Genomic DNA, 24976 nt, shown 5'->3' on the forward strand with positions numbered 1-24976 from the left:
CCATGGTTTTATTACCTGGAGGATCTTCCCCTGTGGGCTCTCTTCAAACAGCAGGGCCTGCTGGTAGAGTGGCTCCAGGGTTTTACGTGCAATCTTGGTTTTCTTTTTGGCTTTACAGGCGCCGTTATCCAGCAGGTACACCTTGACATAGGGAGCTGCAGCGAGAGAGAGGTGGGGGGGAGAAAGGAATAAGGATATGGAGAACAAACACACTTATCTGTCTGTGTGTGGGTGGGTAGGTGCGCACATTCGTGCGTTTGTGCGTCGGTGTGTGTTGTACCTGGGAGTGATCTGGACCCTGGTTTGGGGTTAAGGCCACGTGCCCTGATCACCTCTACCTCCAGCTGGCCTTTTTTATCCATCATTCCAATTTGAACATCTCCTGTAAAACACACAATATATCTTATCCAGTTCAATGAATGTTTCATACCGCATGTAGTATATTATGCCAGGTTACACAAGTCCTTTGTGTCACTCACCCATGGCAGGTGTGGCTAATGTTTGCCGGCCCACCAGTTGGGCGGGGCCAAGGCCATCCAGGAAATCACTAAACTGACTGTCAGCCCCCAGCCTCATCCCCGAGAAGATTAGACTGGAATACACACGTACACACATACACACACGCACACACGCACACACGTACACGCACACACAGGGGTTAGACTACTGAAATAATGTTAGATTGGATAAGCATTGAGAATGACACTACCGCTACAGTCAAAGAGACTGAGAGAGGCTAGAGATACTGACTTCCCCTCAGAGCTGTAGCTCTTCATGCTGCCGTCGGTGGAGTCTCTGCTGGCCTGGCGGGGGTACTCTACAGCCATACCCACCTCTGTACTCCGCTGGATCTGGATTTTGTTCTTTTTCTTGCCCTTCTTCTTGGTATCCACCCCCACTGCTTCTTATTGCACACACACAGCAAACACACAGGTAACACACAACAATGCATGAACAATACCAACAGGTTGTCAAATGGGTGCTGGATCCAGGGCTTGTGTATGATCGTCTTGTTTTTGTGGTCTGTCTGTGTTACCTTTCTGGGAGGTGAGCTGTGAGGTGCTGCAGCTGCGTCTGGAGGGCAGGCCCACGATGGCCACCACCCGTTGGCTGAGGCTGGAGCGCCGCTTCTTGCCCCCACCCAAGGCTGTATCTGATTGGCTGCCGTCTGTGCGCTCAACGCCATAGATCTCACCGCTCACGCTGGTGCTCTTCAACATGCTCTGGCCTGACCCACGGATCGCCTTGCTATACATACAGACAGACAAATACATGTTGTAGACATTACTGCAACACAAAGGAGTGTCTGTGTGTGTGGTTCTATTTACTTGAAGCGTCCCCGGGGTCTCTCTGACTGGATGGACATGTAGCTGGTACTACTGATGCGGGAGGCACTGCTGGTGCGAGAGATGGCTGACACGTCACTGACATCACTGTCTGAAGACTTGCGGGATACATTCTCACAGCTGGTTCTCCTCTGGTCCTTATACAGCTAGAGAGAGAGAGGACGAGAAGATATATATACACATGTTTTTAATGCCAGTAGACTGAATTGAATTGTTTTGAATTGAGAGGGGGGATAGATGAGTGAGGGGTGAGAGAGGCAAGATTAAGATGGAGAGTGAGAGAGAGGGGAACAGAGAGAGATGGTGAGAGGGAAAGAGATATGGGACCCGAGAGAGGGAGGGGCATAGAGAGATGGAGGGAGGGGACAGAGATATGTGGAGCAAGAGAGAGGGACAGAGAGAAATGGAGAGGGACAGAGATATAGGGAGCGAGAGAGAGGGACAGAGATATGGGGAGTGAGAGAGAGAGGGACAGAGAGATATGGAGAGGGAGACAGACAGGGGGTTATTGGCTGACCTCTAGTGACAGGTGACTGACCTCGCGTTTGCTCTTAAGCGCCCTCTCCAGGTCCCTGCTGGAAGTGGAGGGAGCAGCAGAACTGTAGGAATCCCTCTGCTGCACCTTCATCTGGAGCTGACGAACACGTTCCTCCGCTGCTAGAGCTACACACACACACACACACACACACACACACACACACACACACACACACACACACACACACACACACACACACACACACACACACACACACAGAGGAATGAGTAAAAATAAGCACACACACATCTCACTCACTCAGGTTTACAGAAAAAAATCAAGTCAAGAAAGCTACACACCTTGTTCTACGGGGCTGCTACTCTTGTCGGGGACCTGTGGGAGGTGTCTGACCCTGCGAGCTGCTGACGAGGACGTCCCTGAGGAGGACAGAGACACACCACCTTGCAGGGGGCCCCTGAGAGAGAGAGAGAGAGAGAGAGAGATGGAAAGAAAGAGGATGAAAGAATGAGAGAGAGAGATACTACAAGGGGATGTATCTCTTCATGGAAATCCTGAAGCACAAACTATTCCTTTCACTGCTGGATACAGAGTTTGTACACATACAGTGAGCTCCAAAAGTATTGGGATAGTGACAATTTTGTTTCTTTTTTTCGGCTCTGTACTCCAGCACTTTGGATTTTAAATGATACAATGACTATGAGGTTAAAGTGCACTGTCAGCTTTAACTTGAGGGTATTTTAATCCATATCCGGTGAACCGTTTAGAAATTACAGCACTTTTTTGACATTGTCCCTCCATTTTAGGGGACCAAAAGTATTGGGAAAAATGTACTTATATGTGTATTAAAGTAGTAAAAAGTTATGTATTTGGTCTCATATTCATAGCACGGAATGACTAGATCAAGCTTGTGACTCCATGGTTACGGATAATCCTGAATGAACTATGAATAATAAGTGAGAAAGTTACAGGCGCACAAATATCATACCCCCAAGACATGCCAACCTCTCACCAATAATAACAGGGGAGTTTATCATGTCTTGGGGGTATGATATTTGTGCACCTGTAACTTTCTCACTCATTATTCACAATATTTTCATCCTTCCACAAGATATAGTCCCGACACAAATCTAGGGTTTCTACCCAAGCCGGCTGGTCGTACGTTCTATCAATTCGGTTGCCAGAGACTGTCGTTCAGTCTTTTTGTTCTGTATTTATGGACGTGACCCATTCTAAATGTTCTACTGCCATACTGACTTGAAGTTTTTATCCCTTGCTTGCTAGCTAGCCAACGACAGCTAATTTACAGTCACGACAAACAGCAAGAACAACAAAGCAGCTACATTTCCATTTGTCTAAGATGTTTTCTAGTGACATTTATTTGGATACATCCATAACAATGAGCTAATGAGGCGTGACTTCACCTGACATTGAAAATGTGCTCTCTCGTCAGGACACTGTTGTTCAAAGGACCTAACCAACAACACAGCTAACACAATCACTTCAACTGAAGCTGGAAAGACTGCCAAATAGCTGCACATAGTTTCATTTTACCTGTTTTCAAGTGATATTTCTTTGTATATATCCATAAAAATTATTCTGATTCATGATTTCGACTGGCTGAGAAATGCTGTCTGCCTGTCTGTTTCGTCCCGATTCCTGAATCGTTCATTACTATGCGACAGCTGGAGATCGAATTTGAATATTGAAACAATGTTGTAAATGTGGGAGAGACAAACAGCAATGTTTATACAAATCTCTACTGTTGAAAACTAAATGGTAGTCTAAAGGAAATGTGAGATAATGTCTAGATGCTTTTATAAATAGCCTGGCTGGGCAGATGAGACAGTGGATTGTGCAGTCAGATGGAACAGAGTAAATAGGCATTTTAACAACATAGATTTAGCCGGTGGTAACTTGTGGAATAGACACCAATCAGCATTCAGGATTAGACCCACCCATTGTATAAACACACACGACACATACACTTACACACACAACCCACCACACATTGGCCAAGGGCTGGAGTACAATGTCAAATAAATAGTGTGTCTGCATTAAAGGCACACAGAGGAGGAAGGTAACAGCTCTCTCTCTCTCTCGCTCTCTCTCGCTCTCTCTCTCAGACCACTCCTCCAGGGGGTCAGAGGTAAGGGGTCAGAGGTCAGCACCTGTTTGTTTGGGGTGAGCCCGGGAACCCCGGAGGTTCCCCTTACCGAGTGGCCGCAGGGGAGGGGGCCGTCCTCGGGATGCCCTCAGGATGGAGGTGGGCTTATTCTTGGGGCCCCCCACACACACACCATACACACCGTGTGCACACCGTCGCACAGCGCAAAGCAGCATGCAAAAAGGAAATAAAAGAACAGAATAGAGACAAAAAGAAAAGCAAAGAAAGGAAAGGAAGGAAAACAAATGAAAAAATAAAAAAAACATTGTCAAACATGTTGAAATCCGTATAGACATGTAAAAACATATCAGTGAATCCTGAGCCATGCTCTCATGCTAACGTCAGCATCACCATGATAACCATGGGTTCAAATCAAATCAAATGTTATTGGTCACATACACATCTTCAGCAGATGTTATTGCAGGTGCAGCAAAGTGCTTGAGTTCCTAGCTCCAACAGAACAGTAGTATCTAGCAGTGCAGTAGTATCTAAAAACGGTTCACAACAATACACACAAATCTAAAAGTAAAATAATGGAATTAAGAAATATTTAAATATTAGATTGAGTAATGGTCAGAGTGGCTTTGACTAAAATACAGTAGAATAGAATACAGTATATACATATGCACTGTTGCGCCTTCTTCACCACACTGTCTGTGTGGGTGGACCATTTCAGATCGTCAGTGATGTGTACGCCAATGAATTTCAAGCTTTCCACCTTCTCCACTGCGGACCCGTCGATGTGGATAGGGGCGTGCTCCCTCTGCTGTTTCCTGAAGTCCACGATCAGCTCCTTTGTTTTGTTGATGTTGACTTAGAGGTTATTTTCCTGGCAGGTTATTCTCCCAGGGCCTTCACCTCCTCCCTGTAGGTTGTCTCGTCATTGTTGGTAATCAGGCCTACTACTGTTGTGTTGTCTGCAAACTTGATGATTGAGTTGGAGGCATGCGTGGCCACGCAGTCATGCGTGAATAGGGAGTACAGGTGGGGCTGAGTATGCACACTTGTGGGGCCCCTGTGTTGAGGATCAGCGAAGTGGAGGTGTTGTTTCCTACCTTCACCACCTGGGCGCGGCCAGTCAGGAAGTCCAGGACCCAGTGGCACAAGGCGGGGTTCAGACCCAGGGCACCGAGCTTGATGATGAGCTTAGAGGGTACTATGTTGTTGAATGCTGAGCTTTAGTCAATGAATAGCATTCTTACATAGGTATTCCTCTTGTCCAGATGGGATAGGGCAGTGTGCAGTGCGATGGTGTTTGCATCATCTTTGGATCTATTAGGGTGGTAGGCAAATTGAAGTGGGTTTAGGGTATCAGATAAGGTAGAGGTGATATGATCCTTAACTAGCCTCTCAAAGCACTTCATGAGTGCTATAGGGCGATAGTCATTTAGTTCAGTTACCTTTGCTTTCAGTACAGGGTACAGGAACAATGGTGGACATCTTGAAGCAGACTGGGATAGGGAGAGATTGAATATGTCCAAAAACACTACAGCTAGCTGGTCTGCGCATGCTCTGAGGACGCAGCTATGGATGCCGTCTGGGCCGGAAACCTTGCGAGGGTTAACACGCTTAAATGTCTTACTCGCGTCGGCCACGGAGAAGGAGAGCCCACAGTCCTTGGTAGCGGGCCGTGTCGGTGGCACTGTGTTATCCTCAAAGCGGGTGAAGGTATTTAGCTTGTCCGGAAGCAAGATGTCGGTGTCCGCGATGTGGCTGGTTTTCCCTTTGTAGTGTGTGATTGTCTGTAGACCCTGCCACATACGTCTTGTGTCTGAGCTGTTGAATTGGGGTTGGAACTGGTTCAGGGAAGTGAACCAAAAACCGTAAAAGAACGACATTTTTCAAGGAACCGAACCAGACCCGGGAACGAAGGTGATCTATACTGTTCCAGAACAGAACCATTATTTTAAAAGCATGGGAACCGGTTAACAATCCCACAAAAAATGCAACAAAGCGCCTATGCAAATTAGAGAACAATAGATTAACTTTTTCAATGCTAGTTAAGAATACTATAGTTTCACATTGGATTCATTAACTACAAAAAGGTAAGCCGTGTTTTTATTTTAATAACTGGTGCCGCTCTGTAATGTAACGGAGAGTCATGATCAAGGGCTAGCTCTGGTCCAACATTAGTTTAGTCAACTCTTGGAAGTTCAAAGACATTTAAAGTTCCTTCATATAAGCCACTCCTCCTTAGGTGTAAATCTGTGGGCCAAATTCAGATAATGCATGTCATAAAAACAACATGCCCAGCATTATCTTCACCCGCAAAAAAAATGTTACACCCTACCCTACACTTGTCTGTCCAATGCATGTACATAGCTTACCCGCTCCATAGCAAGCTGCTCTATCCATTGGTGAAGTAATTTAATGTCGAGCTAAATGTAAAAAAATATATATTTCAGAGGTTTAAAAAGGAACAGAAAGGAACTAAATAAACTGTAACTTTTTTTGGTTTGAACCGGTTCAGAATTCTATTTTTCTGGTCGGAAAAGTGGAACGGAACTAAAAAAAGTATGTTTCTGTTCTGGATGAAATGATTAGGAAAAGAAATTGGTTCCAATCCCTGATGCTAACCACTGCAGTACAGTACAGGTACAGTACAGGTACAGTACAGTACAGGTACAGTACAGTACAGGTACAGTACAGGTACAGTACAGTACAGGTACAGTACAGTACAGTACAGGTACAGGTGACAACCTCTTAAAGTAATAGTTAACTCCCAAATCAAAGTTTAAATAGTGGTACTGTGGATGAACTTGTGAACAGAAAAGAGGTAGACCCCCGCTCTAGGATCAGTTTACCCACACACCTAAATTATTATGGGGGAAAACTGATCTTAGATGTCTATGGAGAACTTCATCCTACTCTGGGAACACATGAGAGGGGACAGACTATTATGGCAGGATGAAACCCACAATGAGATTCACATGCTCGACTCAAGCTTTCACTTTAATCCTGTACTGATGTGAATGGGAGATTTTATGAAAGTTTAAGGATTGGGCCAGAAGTGATGATGTTGAAACACAAAAATATGGGTATATGTTATGGTTGGCCACCTTACCTGTCTCTGCCAGGGAGCTTCTTTCCCAGAGTGTGACAGGTTGATGAGTCCAGGGTCCGAGTTTGCCTGGGAAATTGGGGGATGAGTGGAAAACAGAAAGAATCGGATGGAGGGATGAATAAATGAATGGAGTATGGTAGAGGGGTAAACAGCTGGGGTAAGTGAGAGAAGTCTGATTCTCTATTCGTAATGAATCGGACAGCCTTGTGCTCTACAGAAGCCAGTTAAGATATGGATTTGATGTAGCTGTCTCTGTGTTGTCAATACACAACAATGGAATATGGAACAATGATCATGAAGAAGCATCACACACTCATGCAGTCATTGAACAAGTACTGTGTGTGTGTGTACCTCTTCTTTGCACTGAGGTGGTTTACTGTCTCTTGTCTAGGTACTAGACACTCCATCATCCATCTGTTTCATACACACCACAAACATGAAGGTGATGAGATGACATGTAGAGTAACACAGACATACATACACAGACAGATGCAAACACACCACTTGTGACTTACATAGATATAAGCTCAACTTTGAATTCTGAATTATGTGTATTTTGTTATGAATATGAAAGACAAACATTAGTGATCATGAGAAAAGCTCAGTAGGCATGCAATGAACAGACAAAAGCTTCTGCAATCCCTCAATTCATAGACTACAACTCCACAAGCGAAAAGCAAAACAGCACAGCCATTCTTCATGAGAAGATAGAGGCTGCAAGGAACTTAGAACACAAAGTTTACACGGCAGAATGCTAGAACACAAACTAGATTGTAGAACACAACCTACAGACTGTTACATTCTAGAATCAAAACTACAAGCAACAGTGATTCTAAAGAACAAATTAGAGCACAAGACACTAGGCCACCAGATTCTACGTCAAAAGACCCTGAAAATAGTCCCATTGAGCAAAATGATTGATTGGGATATGTTTAGGGTTAGAGGTTAGCAAACTATTACACTGTGTGTTGGGGTTTAGTACAGGTGTGGGGGTTAAGGTTGGGGTCAGCTGCTAACAGGGGGGGATGGGGCCGGATGGGAAGGGGGTACCTGTCGTCTTCTGGGGAGGCGTGTTGGATTAGAATCCTGGGGCTGGCGGGGCGTCTGCGGGGCAGAGACTGGGAGCAGCTGAGACCCGCAGCACCCCCGGTGGACACACAGAGAAACACATGATCACCTGCACTCTCATAGGGGCTTTATCGAGTTCATTGGTCTATCATATCTCCGAGTCTCAGTTTAAGGCTGTTATCACAAAAAAGGGACCCTCCCTTTATGTCCTCTCACAAAGTAGCTATGTACAAACACTAACTCCATGAGACCCCCCCCCCCCCACCACACACACACACACACACACACACACACACACACACACACACACACACACACACACACACACACTAAAAGAGTGTAGGAGGTGGGGTGCAGAATACAAGTCAGTGGGCTGGTACCTTTTGGACTCTGGTGAAGGAACACTATGGTTCCTTTCTGGGTTCAGACAGTTGGTGCTAGCGCTCCTAGTCTTAACCCTGTCAAGAGAAGGCTGTAGATCACTAGCCCAATAACATGCCATCCAATGCAGGAGAGGAGAAAACAGGACAGGAGGAGATGCAGAAAAAAGAAGAGAAAAATGGAAAAGAAAGAAATGTTAGATACCCAAATCATAAAGGACATGCTAGTCTGAACCTGGTTTCGAGTGATTAGGTGATTGATTGCGGTCACGGCAATGCAAGATGTTGTCAGATAGTAAGGTAGTCAGGTTGTCACAGAGACCTGTTCTCCAGTTTTCAGAAGAGTCCTTGACCATGTTGTGAGGAGGTCATTGAGGGCTAATGGTCTGTCTATCTATCTGTGTGTGTGTGTGTGTCTGTGTGTGTGTGTCTGTGTGTGTGTCTGTGTCTGCGTGTGTGTGTCTTACCTAATGGTGATCTTGTCTGTAAACCTGAGAACTCGTTGTGTGAAAGAGCGGCGCATTGCTGTGACAACACTGGAACGCACCATTGAGCTAGTCTTTAGACATGCAGGCAGCATGGAACTTCACTCAAGACAATAAAAAAAATCAAAATAAAAGCATATTATAAAAACACAACAAAAATCAACTTAGCATCAAACCAACAAAGGCCAAGAGCGGGTAAGGATGTGTGTGGTAGCCTACAACTGTGGATAATACTCCCATGGGCAAGACTGCAACAACTGTTCATGAAGTGCAAATTGGACTACTTTCAGTACCGGCTCCAAGTGTACCTGCTCCAAGTACCGGCTTTCAGTACCGGCTCCAAGTGAATTGATAGAATTCATCCAAGGATATCAGTAAGATCAAGATCAGTAAGACCAGTATACAGTATCTGTACTGCAACATTGGTATGAAGTCACTCAAGTGATATTACCTCCTGAACATCAAACTATAAAAGTATAACATACCACAACAACACTAACTTACAAGATAACTGTGTGTGTACATGGGGGGAGAGACGGGGTACAAAGTTTGGAGGGGAGCGACTTTCCAACACAGCCTCTCTCTCTTCTTCCACATACCTGTAAATGTCCTTGTAGATGCTGTTGACTAAGAGGGGCATCTTAGCGGGAAGAGTGTTACTGTGTCTAGAAGCAGTGGTGGAAGAAGTACCCAATTGTCATACTTGAGTAAAAGTAAAGATATCTTAATAGAAAATGACTCAAGTAAAAGTTGAATGTCACCCAGTAAAATTCTACTTGAGTAAAAGTCTAAAAGTATTTGGTTTTAAATATACTTATGTATCAAAAGTAAATGTAATTGCTCATGTACACTTAAGTATCAAAAGGAAACGTATAAATCATTTCAAATTCCTTATATTAAGGAAGAATTTGGGTTTCGTTGGTCCGTGAATCCGCCAGATCAGAGGCAGTAGGGATGACCAGGGATGTTCTTTTGATTTGTGCATGAATTGGATCATTTTCCTGTCCTGCTAACCATTAAAAATGTAACGAGTACTTTTGGGTGTCAGGAAAATGTATGGTGTAAAAAGTACATTATTTTCTATAGAAATGTAGTGAAGTAAAAGTAAAAGTTGTCAAAAATATAAATAGTAAAGTACAGATACCGAAAACAATGACTTAAGTAGTACATTAAAGTATTTTTACTTAAGTACTTTACACCACTGTCTAGAAGACCTCCTGAGGTGTGATGTGTGTGTGCATGCAGGAGATGGAGATAGAAAAAGGGGAAGGAGGAAGATGGATTAACAGAATGGAAATACAACTCCCAAACTACTGCTAAAGAAAGACAGGAGAGCAGCATGCCAGCCGTGTGGAAGCATGTATGCCAGCCTTTGCCAGTCTCTTCCAGCCATGTACCAGCCAGGCTTTGCCACTTACCTCTATGGGTGGGCTCACTGGGACAGTATTGCACCTTTGTCCAATATAATGGATATGGTAATGCACTGAACTAGTGTCAAAAAGTGCCCTCTAGTGCTCGAGGCACATTATTACAACCATGAACAGATCACTATAGCTACATGACGCTAACTCTGAATAACTAGCTGCCCCTCAGGCATTGGCCAGGGTCAGCAGAGGCTATGTGCGGTCAGTGGTGGACAGTCCCAGTGTTGACGTCTGATCGGGTGTGTGTTGTGTCACTGTCACATGGGATAGGATGGACACACTGAAATTGCATGTCAGTTGCTCTCTCACACACATTATGACAGAATAAGAAGCATTTAGATCAAGGGTGAAGTCATGTAAGAAATCTCCACACATCTATATGCAGCTCCAAAATCAATGGAAAAAGACAAGGACCACTTAAGATAAAGCTTCACAAGGACGGTGAGAATGAGGATTATGATCATACCTAATACAAATAATAACACGTCCTGACTCCTGTTTACCTTTTAGTGTGTAGGCACTCTGCACTTTTGCCCCGCATTGATTGGTGGATCAAGATGACCTCACTGTGGTTACCATGGGGATGGATGACACATGAGGAAATAAACAACGGAAGCCAAACCGGAGGACAGAGAAAGAACATAGATACAAAGCTGAGCCAGCGGAGAACAATGGGACAGGTAGAAGTTGCCCCTAACCACAGATCTAGGATCAGATGATTCTATCCCATATCCTACCCCTAAACATTACAGGGGATGAACAAATATGACCCTGTATCAGTGGTTAAGGGCAACTTCTACCTACTCCGACAGGTACACATATGACAGCAAGAGATGCTACGACGCCTTATAACTCTTAATAAACTTTTGTCTCATGGTTATAACTTCATTGTTCTGAGATTCTGAATCAGCAAACAACGGAGAACAAACAAACAAGTGAGCAGCCATATCCAAACATAATCCTGACTATTCATTGTGCTGAATCACAGAAAGGAAGAGAGCAGAAAACAAAGGAAGAAATACAACTAAAGGACCTTTTGAACTAGAAAAGACAAAAGGGAAAAATAATCCAGGGCCACCCGATTGTACACACACGGACACACACGTACACGGACACGGACACACACACACACACACACCTGTCATCTACATAGTCCTGCTCCTGGTAGTGTCCTCCGGCAGAGTCGTAGTAGCGGGTGGGAGAACTAGACCTCCTACTATGGTGGATCTCATCATCCAAACTCCTGACACAGATGAGGGTTGAGAAAGACATGGAGATGAGGAAGAGGGAGAGAGTGCAAAAGAGAGAAGAGGTGGGGGGTGGGGAGAAAGAGAGAACAAGGCTTTTAGCTGTGGTAACAGTGTATGTGTTGGCTGTGTTGGCAGTGACAGTAAGAGCAATATTGGCAGCACTACTTGTTCTGGATCACGGTGGCCGAAACACAAACTTGTCCCTAAAGTTCTCTCCTTAACCCGCTCTCTTCATCAACACCCCATCTCCCCCCTGTCCTTTCCACTCCCCTCACCTCTGTGTGGGGACGTTGGTGGGTCGTGATCGGCCCCTGCCCTGTTCCTCTCTGTGAGGGGAGACAGATCGAGAGCGATGCTGGGGTGTCCTCTGCTGCTCCGGCACCTCCAGAGTGGTGGCGTGGGGAACCCTCTGCTGCCTCTCCCTCTCCCGCGAGCCTCTTTCGGCTGCTACACACACACACAGCAGCAGGGGGAGAGAAGCATTGTTCATAAAAGCAAAACATACATACGACATACTGTACTGTCCCAAGCTGGCACAATTTTAGCCCTCAGCTCTAATATGACAATACTAATACAAACTACTCCTTCCAGTTGAACCCAAGGATGCACAGTGTTCCTGCTTTACCAAACAAGCTCCTCCTGTGAGCTTATAATGTTCAGCTTGCATGAAGAAGTAATGACCTGCCTGATCCCGAAACAGTGACAATCTCGCTGCAACCACCCTGCAATTAACTAAGGTCGATGTGAGTGTTTTTTGTCATCTTTAAGGGAGAGGAATGCTTCATTAAAGCTGAGAGTGGGTCCCTTTAATCTCCAATTTATTTTTCTACCAAGACAAATAATGAGAGGTTAGTGGCTGTATCAATTTCTTTCTCTGTTCCTCTCTCTCGCTCTCTTTTTTTCTCTGTCTTTCAAACACACACACATGCCCACACGAACACACACCCACCAGCACAGACAAATACGGCAGCGAAGTCTTCTGAGTGTTCTGACAACAACAGAACAACATTTTAGTCGTAGAATGTCGATGGAATGTCTCTCTTAGTAAGAAGACAGCATTCCCACGCCCCCCCCCCCCCCCCCCCCCCACCTTTAGACACAACTGGAAGATGGCGCTGCAGCGGATAGCTGCCGTCTTACGGGCTCCTGACCAATTCTGCTATTTTGTGTGTGTTTTTTTTTTACTATGAAGTTAACTTTTTGGGTACATAATATTTCTGCCATCATTTCCTATGACCGAAAACAGCTTCTGGGTATCAGAACAGTGACCAGGCTCTAATCCACGGGACTCGAAAGAGGAAGAGACGGTGCAAGAGAGGCAAACGAGCGAGCTCCCTGACAAGACTAAGACAGCGGTTAAATAAACTGCCTCTACCCTCCGTTCTATTGGCAAACGTACAATCACTAGAGAACAAAATGGATGAGCTCCGTTTGAGACTATCCTATCAACGGGACCTGAAGAACTGTAATATCCTATGTTTCTTGAAGTCGTGGCTGAACAAGGACATAATATCCATCTAGCGTTTTTTTCCTATGCATCGTCAAGGCAGCTGGTGGAGGATCTCTAATGTTGAGGAAGTCTCAAGGTTTTGCTTGCCTTAGAATACCTAATGATATGCTGCAGACCATATTACAGTATTTACCAAGAGAATTTTAATCTATATTTTTTGTAGCTGTCTATTTACCATCACAAACTGATGCTGGCACTAAGACCACACTCAACAAGCTGTATAGGGCCATAAGCAAACTAGACAATGCACATCCAGTGGCGGCGCTCCTAGTGGCCGGTGATTTTAATGAATGCACTGAAACAGAAATCCGTCTTACCAAATGTTTACAAGCATGTCACCTGTGTGACTAGAGGTGAAGAAAACTCTAGATCACCTTTACTCCACACACAGAAAGACATACAAAGCTATCCCTCGCCCTCCATTTGGTAAATCTGACTGTAACTCTATCCTCCTGATTCCTGCTGACAAGCAAAAACTCAAACAGGAAGTACCATTGATGCAGATGCTAAGCTACAAGACTGTTTTTTTTGCTAGCACAGACTGGAAAATTTCTTTTATTTAACTAGGCAAGTCAGTTAAGAACAAATTCTTATTTACAATGACGGCCTACCCCAGCCAAACCGAGACGATGCTGGGCCAATTGTGCACCGCCCTATGGGACTCCCAATCACAGCCAGATGTGACACAGCCTGGTTTTGAACCAGGGACTGCAGTGATGCCTCTTGCACTGAGATGCAGTGCCTTAGACCGCTGCACCACTCGGGAAGCCCAAAAATGTTGCAGGATTCATCCAATAACATTGAGGAGTTTACCACATCAGTCACCGGCTTCATTAATAAGTGTATCGATGTTGTCATCCCCACAGTGACCTTACGTACATATCCCAACCAGAAGCCATGGATTACAGGCAACATCCACACTGAGCTAAAGGCTAGAGCTGCGCTTTCAAGGTGCGAGACAATAATCCGGACGCTTATAAGAAATACCGCTATGACCTCTAATGAGCCATCAAACAGTCAAAATGTTGGTCAATGCAGGGTTTGCAAACTATCACAGATAATAAATTGAAACGATGCGGCAAGCTGCCCAGTGACGTGAGCATGCCAGATGAGTTAAATGCCTTCTCTGCTCGCTTCAAAGCAAGCAAAACTGAACGATGCATGAGAGCACCAGCTGTTCCGGATGACTGTGTGATCTCGCTCTCCGTAGCCAATGTGAGTAAGACCTTTAAACAGGTTAATGTTCAAAAGGTTGCGGGGCCAGACGGATTACTAGGATTCGTACTCAGAGCATGCGCTGACCAGCTGGCAAGTGTCTTCACTGAGTGTCTTCAAATTCTCCCTGACCCAGGCCGTAATACTTACATGTTTCAAGCCGACCACCATAGTCCCTGTGTCCAAGAATGCCAAGGTAACATGACTATCGCGCTGTGGCACTCAAATCTTTAGCCATGAAGTGCTTTGAAAGGCTGGTTATGGTTCATATCAACACCATCATCCCATACACCCTTGACCCACTCCAATTCTCATACCGCCCCAACAAGTCCACAGATGATGTAATCTCTATTTCACACCACACTGCCCTCTCCCACCAGGAAAAGAGGAACACCTACGTGAAAATGTGAAAACAGTCTATAGCTGCACCATTGAGAGCATCTTGACTGGCTGCATCACTGCTTGGTATGGCAACTGCTTGGCATCCGACCACAAGGCGCTACAGAGGATAGTGTGTACTCCCCAGGACATCACTGGGGCCAAGTCTGGGGCCAAGTTTGGAACCAACAGCACCCTGAACAGCTTCTACCCCCAAGCCATATGACTGCCAAATACTTAGTTAAAATTGTTAACCAATAGCTTCCCAAAAAATCTGCATTGAGCTTTTTTGCACTAACTCTTTTGACTCATCGACTGTTTATTATCTATCATGTTGCCTAGTCACTTTATCCCTACCTATATGTTTCATATCTACCTCAATTACCTCGTACGCCTGCATATCAACTCGGTACTGGTACCCTGTTTATATAGCCAAGTTACCATTATTCATTGTGTATTTATTCCTCGTGTTATTATTATTATTATTTTTTACTCTCTGCATTGTTGTGAAGGGCCCGTAAGTAAGCATTTCACTGTTAGTCTACACCTGTTGTTTACGAAGCATGTGACAAATACATTTGATTTGATTATACTCAGGCTCTGTAACCAGCTGAGAACCTGCACAATGGTGATGTCACATAAATACACACAGGCATATACAGAAGGAATGCGGTAAGCAGACCACATTGATCGAGACATTTATGCCGACAGACATGAAGACACACACACACAAGCACAAACCACATTTATATACATACTGTAATATCTCACTCACACACATTACTCACACACACACACACACACACACACACACACACACACACACACACACACACACACACACACACACACACACACACACACACACACACACACACACACACACACACACACACACACACACACACACAAACTATTACAACAAACACAAAATAGGATAAGCAGACCACATACATATGTAGGATCTTAATTACACCTATATTGTCAGCTCAAAATAATCCTGCAGCAACAGGATTTGAACGTTTAGTCCATTATGTTGCAAAATTGGTAGTTAGGCTACTAGCTGGCCAAAAGTAGGCTACATGAAAAGTGCAATATTATTAATATAACCATGTCTTAGTGTGGGTTTCAGTGAATTTAGGTAAATCACAAAGCTCATCTACATTTCCTGTGGTGCAGGACAATTCTCAGCAACAAGAGTGTGATCAAATTAAGATCCTACATCTGTACAATACAAAGAAATATATTGTGAAGACACATCGCACATAGACCTGTCTGTGACTTACGCTGCAGCTTCTTGCTGGGTGTGTCAGTGTGGGTGTGTCTGCGGGGCATGTAGGGCGATGGCCGTGGCAGAGGGATGGAAGACACGTCGTGGGTCTGCAGATTGTACCAATGAGGCTTATCATCCAAAGGGGCTGTCTCGAGCTCTATCAGGATCTAAACGTAACCAATATTAGCACAATCAGTCAAACACAAGGCCAATGAAAGCAATTCATCAACTTCAATGTTTGCCTGAGTGTCTGTATCTGTGTGTGTGTGTGTGTGTACCTCGCCCATGAACATGCTATCCTCGTCAGGTAGGCGAGGCTGGTCCCACACGGTCAGCTCTAGCATGTGTTGGCGGAAGTCTCTGCGGTGGACGTGGGAGTACACAAACGTCTGGTTCCACATGGGCTCTCCGGTCTTCTTCACTGTCTTAGTCCTCCGCTTGCTCTTATCGCTGTGCACGCACACACACACACACACACACACAGACAGACAGACAGACAGACAGACAGACAGACAGACAGACAGACAGACAGACAGACAGACAGACAGACAGACAGACAGACAGACAGACAGACAGACAGACAGACAGACAGACAGACAGACAGACAGACAGACAGGAGTTAACATATTTGTTTGTTTCTCTACGTGGTAGTGTGTCAGTGATATAGTTGAAGTCGGAAGATTACATACACTTAGGTTGGAGACATTAAAACTCGTTTTTCAACCACTCCACAAATTTCTTGTTAACAAACTAAAGTTTTGGAAAGTCGGTTAGGACATCTAACATTGTGCATGACACAAGTTATTTTTCCAAAAATTGTTAACAGACAGATTATTTAACTTATAATTCACTGTATCACAATTCTAGTGGGTCAGAAGTTTACATACACTAAGTTGACTATGCCTTTAAACAGCTTGGACAATTCCAGAAAATGATGTCATTGCTTTAGAAGTTCTGATAGGCTAATTGACATAATTTGAGTCAATTGGAGGTGTACCTGTGGATGTATTTCAAGGCCAACCTTCAAACTCAGTGCCTCTTTGATTGACATCATGGGAAAATCAAAAGAAATCAGCCAAAACCTCAGAAGAAAAACTGTAGACCTCCACAAGTCTGGTTCCTCCTTGGGAGCAATTTCCAAACGCCTGAAGGTACCACGTTCATCTGTACAAACAATAGTACGCAAGTATAAACACCATGGGACCATGCAGCCGTCATACCGCTCAGGAAGGAGACACTTTCTGTCTCCTAGAGATGAAAGTACTTTGGTGCGAAAAGTGCAAATCAATCCCAGAACAACAGCAAAGGACCTTGTGAAGATGCTGGAGGAAACAGGTGCAAAAGTCTCTATATCCACAGTAAAATGAGTCCTTAATCGACATAACCTGAAAGGCCGCTCAGCAAGGAAGAAGCCACTGCTCCAAAACCGTCATAAAAAAGCCAGACAACGGTTTGCAACTGCACATGGGGACAAAGATCGTACTTTTTGGAGAAATGTCCTCTGGTCTGATAAAAAAAATAGAACTGTTTGACCATAATTACCATCGTTATGTTTGGAGGAAAAGGGGGAGGCTTACAAGCTGAAGAACACCATCCCAACCGCGAAGCACGGGGGTGGCAGTACCATCTTGTGTGGGTGCTTTGCTGCAGGAGGGACTGGTGCACTTCACAAAATAGATGGCATCATGAGGCAAGGAAAATTATGTGGATATATTGAAGCAACATCTCAAGACATCAGTCAGGAAGTTAAAGCTTGGTCGCAAATGGGTCTTCCAAATGGACAATGACCCCAAGTATACTTCCAAAGTTGTGGCAAAATGGCTTAAGGACAACAAAGTCAAGGTATTGGAGTGGCCATCACAACGCCCTGACCTCAATCCCATAGAACATTTGTTGCAGAACTTGAAAAGGGTGTGTGAGCAAGGAGGCCTTACAAACCTGACTCAGTTACACCAGCTCTGTCAGGAGGAATGGGCCAAAATTCACCCAACTTATTGTGGGAACTTTGTGGAAGGCTACTCAAAACGTTTGACCCAAGTTAAACAATTTAAAGCCAATGCTACCAAATACTAATTGAGTGTATGTAAACTTCTGACCCACTGGGAATGTGATGAAAGAAATAAAATCTGAAATAAATCCTTCTCTCTACTATTATTCTGACATTTCATATTCTTAAAATAAAGTGGTCATCCTAACTGATCTAAGAAAGGGAATTTTTACTAGGATTAAACGTCAGGAATTGTGAGAAACTGAGTTTAAATGTATTTGGCTAAGGTGTATGTAAACTTCCGACTTCAACTGTATACTACGATGACGTACCTGCGGTCCGGCAGGAAGTACATTTTGACGTAGGGGTTTCTGGGTCGCCCATCTGGTCGGGGAGGCAACTCCGTTGCCTGGACCACGTTCACTATTAGCTGGTGTCCCACCTTATCATACCACAGCTTCACCTGCACACGGACACACAGAGACACACCCAAGCATGATCACTTGGAGCCAACAACCCATCTTAAATGATATGATGTAGGCTACAAACTACATAGAAATACAAGACAACCCCAAATGTCTGCACACATGACATGACAATCCTTTGGTATTGACTTACTGAAAGTTGTCCGGGCAATACCTGAAAACACACACATAAACACACACACATAATGGAAATGATCACTATGAGCCAGATTACTATCACATACATACCGTATACACATGAATAATAATCCCACACATGTCTGTTGGTGTGTACTCACTGTGAGCTGTGGGTTGTCTCTTAGTGCACTGGGGCTGGTGGGGGACATGACTGATATAGATGGCTGCTCCATCTTCTGGGACTCGAATGAACTGGAACCTGCTGTGAGGGCGAAGCTCAGTTAAACCCCTAACAACTAGGGTCAAAAAGAAAGAGAGATAGTTGACAGAGAGAGAGACAGAGAGAGGAAAACCAAAGGGAGACAGACAGACAGACAGACAGACAGACAGACAGACAGACAGACAGACAGACAGACAGACAGACAGACAGACAGACAGACAGACAGACAGACAGACAGACAGACAGACAGACAGACAGACAGACAGACAGACAGACAGACAGAGAGAGAAAGAGAGAGACAGAGACAGAGACAGAGACAGAGACAGAGAGAAGGAGAGAGAAGGAGAGAGAGAGAGAAGGAGAGAGAGGGAGAGAAGGAGAGAGAGAGAGAGAGAAAGAGAGAGAGAGGGAGGGAGAGAGAGAAAGAAAGAAAAGCAAAGAGAGAGAGAAACAGGCAGAGAAGAGAGAGAGAACAGATGAAATACCTACTAGATTCTGGTGGCGGGTGGGACGTGTCTGGGATTCTTGGGATATCACTGGAATCAATCGGAGACATATTAATTAAAGTCACACTAACATCTGATAGTACAGGATAACACAAGTATACAAAGACTGTTATTTAGTGTTGTCTTGACTGTTGGTAGGTAAAAACATGAGGGAAGAGTAGCATCAATATAGAAAGAGTAGGATCAATATAGAAAGATTAGAATCAATATAGAAAGAGTAGGATAAATATAGAAAGATTAGAATCAATATAGAAAGAGTAGGATCAATATAGAAAGAGTAGGATCAACATAGAAAGAGTAGTATCAATATAGAAAGAGTAGGATCAATATAGAAAGAGTAGGATCAATATAGAAAGAGTAGGATCAATATAGAAAGAGTAGGATCAATATAGAAAGAGTAGGATCAACATAGAAAGAGTAGGATCAACATAGAAAGAGTAGAATCAACATAGAAAGAGTAGGATCAATATAGAAAGAGTAGGATCAACATAGAAAGAGTAGGATCAATATAGAAAGAGTAGGATCAATATAGAAAGAGTCGGATCAACATGAAAGAGTAGGATAAATATAGAAATTTTTTTACAACCAAAAATCCCTTATTGCAGTCTACTAATTTAGGCATTTGTCAGCTCTATGGTCACAAGGTGGGGGAGGACGAGGGTGCTTGTGTAAATTTGTGTGAAAGGAGAGGGGGTCCTAATACTGCAGCTTTACTTACTGATAGGCTTTATACAACCTTCACAAGTGTTTGGAAATACATATTTTTTAACAAAGGAGCAAGACAAGTCAGGTCAGAAAAAAACAACTGTTCAAAATGAAAACCAAATGTATGTACAGTCTGTGGTTGGAGTGAGTAAAGAGTGACACCCAATTAAAAAGAGGCCAATTCTGTTTCACCCCCTTCTCCTCAGCATAAACTCGTTCATTCGCCCTAAAGAAATTAAAAGCACCACATTGATGTTTGAGTCTCTTCAACCCAGAAAAATGGGGACGTTGATTCAATCAGTTTTTGAATCAACGTGGAAAACTGATTGGATTTGAAAAAAAGTCATCAACATCAGGGAATTTGGGATTTTTTTCACCCAACTTTTAACCTAAATCCAATGACAGGGTGAATTTGTTTTTGTTATTTCACGTTGAATTCACGTTAGTTGACAACTCAACCAAATGTAAATCAAAACTAGACATTGAACTGACATCTGTGCCCAGTGGGCACCCTATTCCATACACCAGTCCATTCCTTGTAAATCTATGAGGGAAAGTGCATGAATGTACAATTTGGAGAGAAAGGTGGGAAATTAAATTGGGCTATGGGCTAACCTAAGCATTATCTCACCAGTGCCAAAGAAGACACTTGAATCCAAGCGTCACAGAGTTGCTACCCTAATCATAGTGCATCTATCAGGGTTCGGTGTCTTTTCATCAAAGAGTCTCTTATTCCTAACTTACCCAATGGGCCGGGACACCACTAGTTCCACTTGGGGTTCTGCTTGGGAATTGAGAATGATATTGTAAACTTCTTTCTGGGTTGCTCCTGGCAACATCTTGCCATTCCACTGCAGAACCTCATCCCCTGAAAATACACAATGTCATTCTTCAAAACCGACACACACAAACGTATTTACACACACATACTGTATGTACACACACATACACACACACTTTGCGTACCTGCTCGTAGGTGTCCCACGATGTCGGCCAGACTGCCCTTCTTGACTACAGTGATGAAGGCTCCCAGTCTGCCCGCCTCTGTGACCCTTCCCCCAACCACCTGAAGACATTCATGTGCACATACACATACACACACACACACACACACAGTCAAGTAAAACAATGGCCAAACTTAAGACACACAAGTACACACACACACAAGTACACACACACACACACACACACACACACACACACACACACACACACACACACACACACACACACACACACACACACACAAAACAGTCTAGCCAAAGTGTGATCGTGTCTGGTGTGAGCTCTAACCTTCAGCCCCAGCAGTGCCCCGGCCTCTTTAGGCATAACGCTCCTCTTGCTCAGGGTGATTCGTCCGATTAGATGGTCACCCTCTTTGGATGGCTGCCATGTCGCCGGATGCTGTGAAGAATACACTGATTTAATCTAACAGCCTGGGAGCAACCACATTATACCTAACCCACTCTCTCAGTCTCTCTCTCTGTCTCTGTTTCTCTCTCACTCTCTCTCTCGATCGACAAGCACACACTATATAGAAATTCACACACACTTACAAACCTAGACAGACACAAACACTCACTCACTCACTCACTCACTCACTCACTCACTCACTCACTCACTCACTCACTCACTCACTCACTCACTCACTCACTCACTCAAAGAGATACAAAAAGAGAATCAATCACTTACATGCCACACAGTGGGGTCCAGCGGGTAGCACTCCCAGTCCCCTACACGAGAAATGAGATCAACTCAACCAGTAGAAGTAGATGGAAGGACACACACACACACACGCACACACACACACACACACACACACACACACACACACACACACACACACACACACACACACACACACACACACACACACACACACACACACACACACACACACACACACACACACACACAGACAGAAAGACAGAGCCAGGAGTTGCAGCAAGGAAAGAGAAGGTGTATACACAGCACATACCAGCTCAGCTGCCACTATACACAGCTGAGACAGATCTGGACCTTCGTTAGATGTTTGAATATTTTGTTTCGAGACATGACACTTCACCAGAATCACCCAGGGCTTGACCCCATACTCCTCTTAGTGATTAGGAAAGTAAGAGAGTCTCCATGTGATGCATGTTTGTTGAGCTCTTCATGATTATTGAGCAAACTTTCACTAGGAAGTCTAGTTAAGGGAAATCAATTAACAGCTTTACTGCCATTGTCCTTACGTACATTGTGACGCACCTACGAACTAAAAGTATGTGCACACGCACTCAGAGAAAGATTTGAATGCCTGAACACTCCTGCTGTGCTCAACCTATCTCGGACCGAGCTAAAAAAGGAAACATGGCTCGCTACTGCGCTGGTGTGTTTAGAACTAGTTTTGACAAATCCCCTCTTCTTCTCTCATATGATCGGTTAGTCATTAGAGAGCTTAGTCTGGTTTCAATCCAGGTTGGCATGTGGAACAAATGGCATTAAATCAAAGTGGACTGAAGCCTATTCGAAACAGTACTGGGTTTAACAATAGTATCTACTTTCTTCTGCTCGCAAATGTGATGTATCTAGGTGAGCTGTATGTAGCCTAAAGAAAACAGGCTCTGACTATAGTTAGAACTGTAGGACATGGTTAGAGATAACATAAATAGCTAGGACATAGTTAGGTACAGTGGCATGGTTCGCTTCAAACTAAAAGTACATGGCTTTGATACGGTAAGACCTGAAGGAAAGAGTTAGGACATGGTTAGCATTTGCAGTAACATAGCTGAGACATGACAACGTTATAGAAGCATCCAGCCTAGTGTTTGTTCCCATGGCTCCAGGGCTGCAGCCTGTGTCCTAGCTCTGTCACGCAGGGTCACATGGGGGTAGGACAGGGTCAACCTATCCTGCCCGCCTGGGACTCTATCCCCTCAGGCCAAGCCATGGCCAGAATATCATACACACACAAGCGCACGCACACAACTGCACACACATACAAACACGCAATGCAGTCACACACGCACACACTCAACAACCAAAACACATCCACTGAGTAACTTAACTAAATATGTTTGATCACGTAAAAAACAAGCTGAGATCAAGTACACCCTATGTAACAATATATTACATTATATACAGTACAAAAACATCTCCACATTTAGAGTCAATTAATCAAATGCCACTATCTCTCATCTAATAATTTCATAAGCACCTCCTATGATTACTTACCTGTAATATAGTAGATGCAACCTCGAGTTTGGATTGTTACAATGAAGAGAGCAGACAGAGGCTGAGCAGCTCTCGCTAGTCGCTACTTTTTACAATCACTTCCCATGTGTGAGTGTGTTAAAACTGCGGTGAGCACACACATGCACACACACACACACACACACACACACACACACACACACACACACACACACACACACACACACACACACACACACACACACACACAATGAGTGAGCGCTTATTTAAAATTGTGCTCAGCATGTCTTGAAAACATTCTTACCACACTCTCTTACCTCTTTCACTGCAGTATGGGATGCATACAGTATTGGTAAGCTCTTTCACAGTATAGGATAAAGCTGGCCCTAGAAGCTGATCTGAAGTCAGGGTTGTGTCTGTTCCTTGATATTTTATGGTTAAGATTTGGGGATGTACGCTGAAACTAGATCTGTGTCTATGAGAAACTTTTACACTGGAGCCTCTCTCACCTCTTTCACTGACACTCTCGATCTCGGCGTCCTCACAACTGCTGTACTCTGGCGTGGTCCCTCCCTCTTCCTCTGAGCTGCTGACTGATGTCTGTCTCTTCCCAGCACCGCCACGTTTTGACTTGTAGGGCCGTGGCGGCGGCGGCCGCAGAGACTCTGACTGGTCCGAGCTGAGCGAATCGTTTCGCAGCATGCTCTCAGCCTTTTCCCGTTTGGACCGGCGCAGGAGGGGGCCAGGTTCTGGGACGGGGGCTGACCCAGGGGGTTCCCTGAGTTCTGAGGTCTGGAGATGTGGAGGGCCAAGGTCCTGTGGCCCCCCAATACCCCCCACCACCGTCCTCTGGCCCAGCATAGCCTCGGGCTGGCCCCCAACACTCCCAGCACCCTCAAACCCAATCTCAACCCCCCTGCCTCGCCCCAGGGGCTGTAGAGGGTGCCTGCCCCCCAGTGGCTCCCCTGGCTGGGGCTGGGCTAAATGTCGGGGGGCGTTTGGGTCTATGTGATAGCCCTCTTCTGTCCATCGGGGGACCCCTGCTCCCACAGGGTCGTGTTCCAGAGAGCGGCCCTTACTCAGCCGTCGGCCCTCTCTCCGCTCTCGCTCCCGTTGGTCCCGGTCCACAGACACCTGGGTGTGGAGTCTGGGATGACCCGGTCGACGCTCACCTCGACCTTTACTGTTCTGATCACCCGGCTTTCTCCTGGTGGGTGAGAGGAAGAGAGACAGAGGGAGAAATTATGAGGTGTATGTCAGTTTAGAGTAATGTTTAAGTAGGTTTACAGGTGAACCATTTGTGTGTTTGAGGCTGGGGCTTACGGCGGCTCGCTGCGTGAGCGGAGGTCCATTCCTGGTGCCAGTCCTGGGTCACCGGGGCAGTTGGCGTCGTGGGGCCCCAGGGGGACCTGGGAGAGGGAACGGAGCTTCTCGTCACTGGGGTTCAGGCCACACATGGCCGGGTCACTGATGCCTGAGCCTAGACCTGGCTTCCCTGGACCTGAGAACCACTCCCCTGGCTTAGTGAGGATCTCCTGCTGCTTACGGCAGTTATTACACACCCACATAACCTGAAGAAACACACATACATAGAGTTATTATATGGTTATTATACAGTTATCAACTGAAGGAAGAGGTTATAAGAGTTATTACACACCCACATCAACTGGAGGAAGAGCTTATAACAGTTATTTCACACACACCACCT

At 44.9% G+C, this 24976-nt stretch overlaps 1 protein-coding gene across 7 annotated transcripts in view; it reads right to left on the reverse strand.

Moving 5' to 3' along the window:
* Window positions 1-24976, reverse strand: part of LOC115153203 (regulating synaptic membrane exocytosis protein 1) — a 66727-nt gene that overhangs the window by 2303 nt on the left and 39448 nt on the right. The window contains exons 5-31 of one of the 7 annotated variants that reach the window (XM_029698395.1): window positions 24592-24839; window positions 23778-24475; window positions 21769-21809; window positions 21370-21480; window positions 21043-21142; window positions 20821-20944; window positions 19355-19401; window positions 18807-18907; window positions 18662-18682; window positions 18376-18506; window positions 16335-16506; window positions 16070-16223; window positions 11956-12127; window positions 11569-11673; window positions 10934-10996; window positions 8522-8623; window positions 8124-8201; window positions 7425-7487; window positions 7074-7139; window positions 2184-2299; window positions 1864-2009; window positions 1329-1492; window positions 1037-1248; window positions 751-901; window positions 480-592; window positions 281-382; window positions 16-155 (exon numbers count right to left, since the gene is read on the reverse strand). In XM_029698395.1, the coding sequence (XP_029554255.1) occupies window positions 16-155; window positions 281-382; window positions 480-592; window positions 751-901; window positions 1037-1248; window positions 1329-1492; window positions 1864-2009; window positions 2184-2299; window positions 7074-7139; window positions 7425-7487; window positions 8124-8201; window positions 8522-8623; window positions 10934-10996; window positions 11569-11673; window positions 11956-12127; window positions 16070-16223; window positions 16335-16506; window positions 18376-18506; window positions 18662-18682; window positions 18807-18907; window positions 19355-19401; window positions 20821-20944; window positions 21043-21142; window positions 21370-21480; window positions 21769-21809; window positions 23778-24475; window positions 24592-24839 (3741 nt within the window). The remainder of the gene's footprint in view (window positions 1-15; window positions 156-280; window positions 383-479; window positions 593-750; window positions 902-1036; window positions 1249-1328; window positions 1493-1863; window positions 2010-2183; window positions 2300-7073; window positions 7140-7424; window positions 7488-8123; window positions 8202-8521; window positions 8624-10933; window positions 10997-11568; window positions 11674-11955; window positions 12128-16069; window positions 16224-16334; window positions 16507-18375; window positions 18507-18661; window positions 18683-18806; window positions 18908-19354; window positions 19402-20820; window positions 20945-21042; window positions 21143-21369; window positions 21481-21768; window positions 21810-23777; window positions 24476-24591; window positions 24840-24976) is intronic. The other 6 variants (XM_029698396.1, XM_029698397.1, XM_029698399.1 and 3 more) reach the window with 6 other exon arrangements.

The sequence above is a fragment of the Salmo trutta genome, chromosome 18, assembly GCF_901001165.1.
Source record: "Salmo trutta chromosome 18, fSalTru1.1, whole genome shotgun sequence".
In the NCBI taxonomy this organism is placed as follows: domain Eukaryota; kingdom Metazoa; phylum Chordata; class Actinopteri; order Salmoniformes; family Salmonidae; genus Salmo; species Salmo trutta.